Here is a 2,806-nt window from a genome sequence, read left to right on the forward strand (position 1 = left end):
CAAAATTGTAAACTTTATTAATTTATTTCCTTATTTAAAAACTTTAATACCTAATTTTCCTTAAAATTATGAAGCACTATTAATTCAAAATCTTTTATAAAATGGATTTACCGGACTTGATAATCGGTTTTCTTTTAGTACACCAACTGAAGGTTTTTTGTTAGCATCATAAGGGATTGCAGGATTTTCTCGAATTGTTTTAATATACTCTGATGTATGTTGAGCGGTATTGCGTTGCAAAACTATTTTCACCTTCTTTTTAGGAGACATATTTATTGATTTCATACATTTTTCTACAGTCTAAAATAAGAAAATAATACAAATTATTTAAGGGGGTTAGAATGATGAATTTAAAATTTAGTTTGTATATAATATTAAAAGTATATATCGTTTTAGTTACCTTAGCTTTATTAGTTGTGGCTAAATTTATTGCTCTATTTGATTTATCTTTATCATTTAAACTTTCTATAGCTTTATTTTCTGCCGGTGATAAAACTTTTGCAGCTGTTACTGCAGCTTTAGCATCAATAGGAATTGTTAATGCTAAAGATGTCTTAGGCACCTCTGAAATATCCCAACTTCCACTGTTAAAGCTCTCAATCTTTTTATTATTAATATTTTTTCTCAATTTCTCTAAATTAGCTAATCCTTTTACTTTACTATTATTTAATTTGTTCTTCTGTACTTTCTTATGTTTTATTTTAGATATTACTTTATTATTATTTATTGATTCTTTCACCTTAAATGCTCTGTTATTTGTATTTTGATTCTTCTCCTTTTTAAGTTTATTTTCTTTTGACTTTGAGATTAATTTCTCATGCATGTTATTTAGTTTCTTTTTTGTTTTTTTAAGCGACTCAGGTATACCATTACTGCTTTCTTCCTTATTGAGTTTTTGCTTTTTACTGGTGGTTTTTGCTTCCTTTTCCTTATTCTCTTCATCACTATATTCAAACATTCTCTTCTTAGCAAGCTTCTGCTTGGATGGAGTATCGGAATAAATTTCTTGTTCAAATTTAAGAAGTCGTAATGCTGCTTTCTTAAGATTCATTTCTCCTTTTGCTTTTTTCATAATTGGCACTCGTTTTAATCCCAAAGGCATTTTCCCATTTGCCAACTCCTCAAATCTAACAAAACCAATTTTTCTTAGTGTTTTCCATTTCGTTTATTCATTAATCACATTGTTATTTTATAAAAAAATAATTACAAATAGTTTCTATATATATAATATATATATACATACTCATTTATAAGACGAAGCAACTGTCGCCTTCCTTTTGTAGTATTTAATGAATGAAATTTATGCTTTGTCAATAATTTAACAATATATTTTGCATTAAAAGGTATTTGAGGTAGTTCCACATCAACTTTACCAGCACGTGGATCTAAAGGTTTTTGAATTTTATTTACTATAGCAGCTGTTGGATTATCACTTCCATCAATAGATTCGTTTGGCTCATCAAACTCTGATTCAATTTCTTTTTCCATAACATCAATATTACCACATGGAAACCCAGCCTATATGGACATACAAAATTTTAACACATTTTATAAGTAAAAATCATTGAAATAGCTGAACATGATTATCTTACTTCTTTCCAAGCTTCAAATTTCTCTTTATAATCTAAGCCAATATCAGACTGATGAATCAAATATCTAAAAACATGCTGCATAGTATGTCTGATTTGCCTTTCGTCATCCAATTGTATTAAATAAACAATAAAAGGTTTTAAAAATTGTAATGTTACACCATCAGACACATTTCCCTCGGATATCTATAAAATAAATATCAATAATTATGTTTTGTACCTTTATACGATAATTCTACATATTTAAAATTCTGCAATTATTACCTTTGCAAATTCTTCCCAATATATTTCACTTATATGCATAATGAATCCTATTGTAGCTGACTTATCTAATAATTGATTTTCTAAAACTTTGCTAAATCCTACAATTAGTTTCTTATCCCATGCTTTATCTTTGCAAACTTGAAAAATTTGCCGAAATATTCTTCTGACCAGCTGTAGATATAAAATTAATTATTTGCAGTAACTATTTTTAATTAATTAACTTTAGGCTTACCATTGCAAATTTATCAAGTCTATAATGATCTATTCCAAACCATTCGGTGGCTAAAGTTTTCAAAGTACACTGAATATATAACAAAATAACATCAGTAGATTGAAAACAGTGTATAATTTGACTTAAAGATTCAGCTAGTTCTTCTTGAACTAGTGGCTTATCTGACATCCACATACAATAGAATAATCCTTTCCATAATCTCATAAAATCGGCTTCTGTGAAAGCTGAAGAACGCATTGCTCTTAGTAATTTAGGCTTTCTTAAATTAAAATGTTTAATTTTGATAAGATTAAGTTGTAATTTTACCAAATGAACTCTTGTTTCTGAAACTCAACCATTTCTTGAGATTATTTAATACTTTGTACCTAACCTTCTTATCATTGCTCGCTAATAAACGAGCAAATTTGATTTCTTGTGCTATAACTAGGGTTGCCATCTTCTTTTATTAACCTTATGGGGACGTCAGGAAAGATTTTTAAATTTATCTAGGATTTTCAAATCGTCCGAAAAAGTTATTTTTTCCTAATTCGCTATTACCCGTAAAAGACTGATCAATAAATATTATTAAAGATCGGAGATAAGTCGCGTGGTAAGCGGCGTGCCGCGTGAGCGATCCGGGTCCGGAAGTCCGGAACTGGCCCCTGGCGGCCTGGCGTGACTCTCGCTCGGGCACTCTCGCCTCTCGGGCCTCAGCCCTCGGGCAGTCTCGGCTGGTCTCGGC

At 30.1% G+C, this 2,806-nt stretch overlaps 1 protein-coding gene across 1 annotated transcript; it reads right to left on the minus strand.

The window, feature by feature from the left end:
- Position 1: 1 nt before the first annotated feature.
- Positions 2-2,711, minus strand: Nnp-1 (Ribosomal RNA processing protein 1 homolog Nnp-1). The gene is made up of 7 exons (XM_066736391.1): positions 2,392-2,711; positions 2,086-2,309; positions 1,854-2,024; positions 1,593-1,775; positions 1,244-1,518; positions 401-1,127; positions 2-300 (listed from the first exon to the last, which is right to left on the minus strand). The coding sequence occupies exons 1-7, from the start codon at positions 2,519-2,521 to the stop codon at positions 85-87; spliced, it is 1,926 nt and encodes a 641-aa protein (XP_066592488.1). The 5' UTR covers positions 2,522-2,711; the 3' UTR covers positions 2-84.
- Between the last annotated feature and the right edge of the window lie 95 nt (positions 2,712-2,806).

This window comes from Prorops nasuta, unplaced genomic scaffold (assembly GCF_024137725.1).
Source record: "Prorops nasuta isolate Cenicafe-Biocafe unplaced genomic scaffold, Cenicafe_Pnas_1.2 PNAS00015, whole genome shotgun sequence".
Classification (NCBI taxonomy): domain Eukaryota; kingdom Metazoa; phylum Arthropoda; class Insecta; order Hymenoptera; family Bethylidae; genus Prorops; species Prorops nasuta.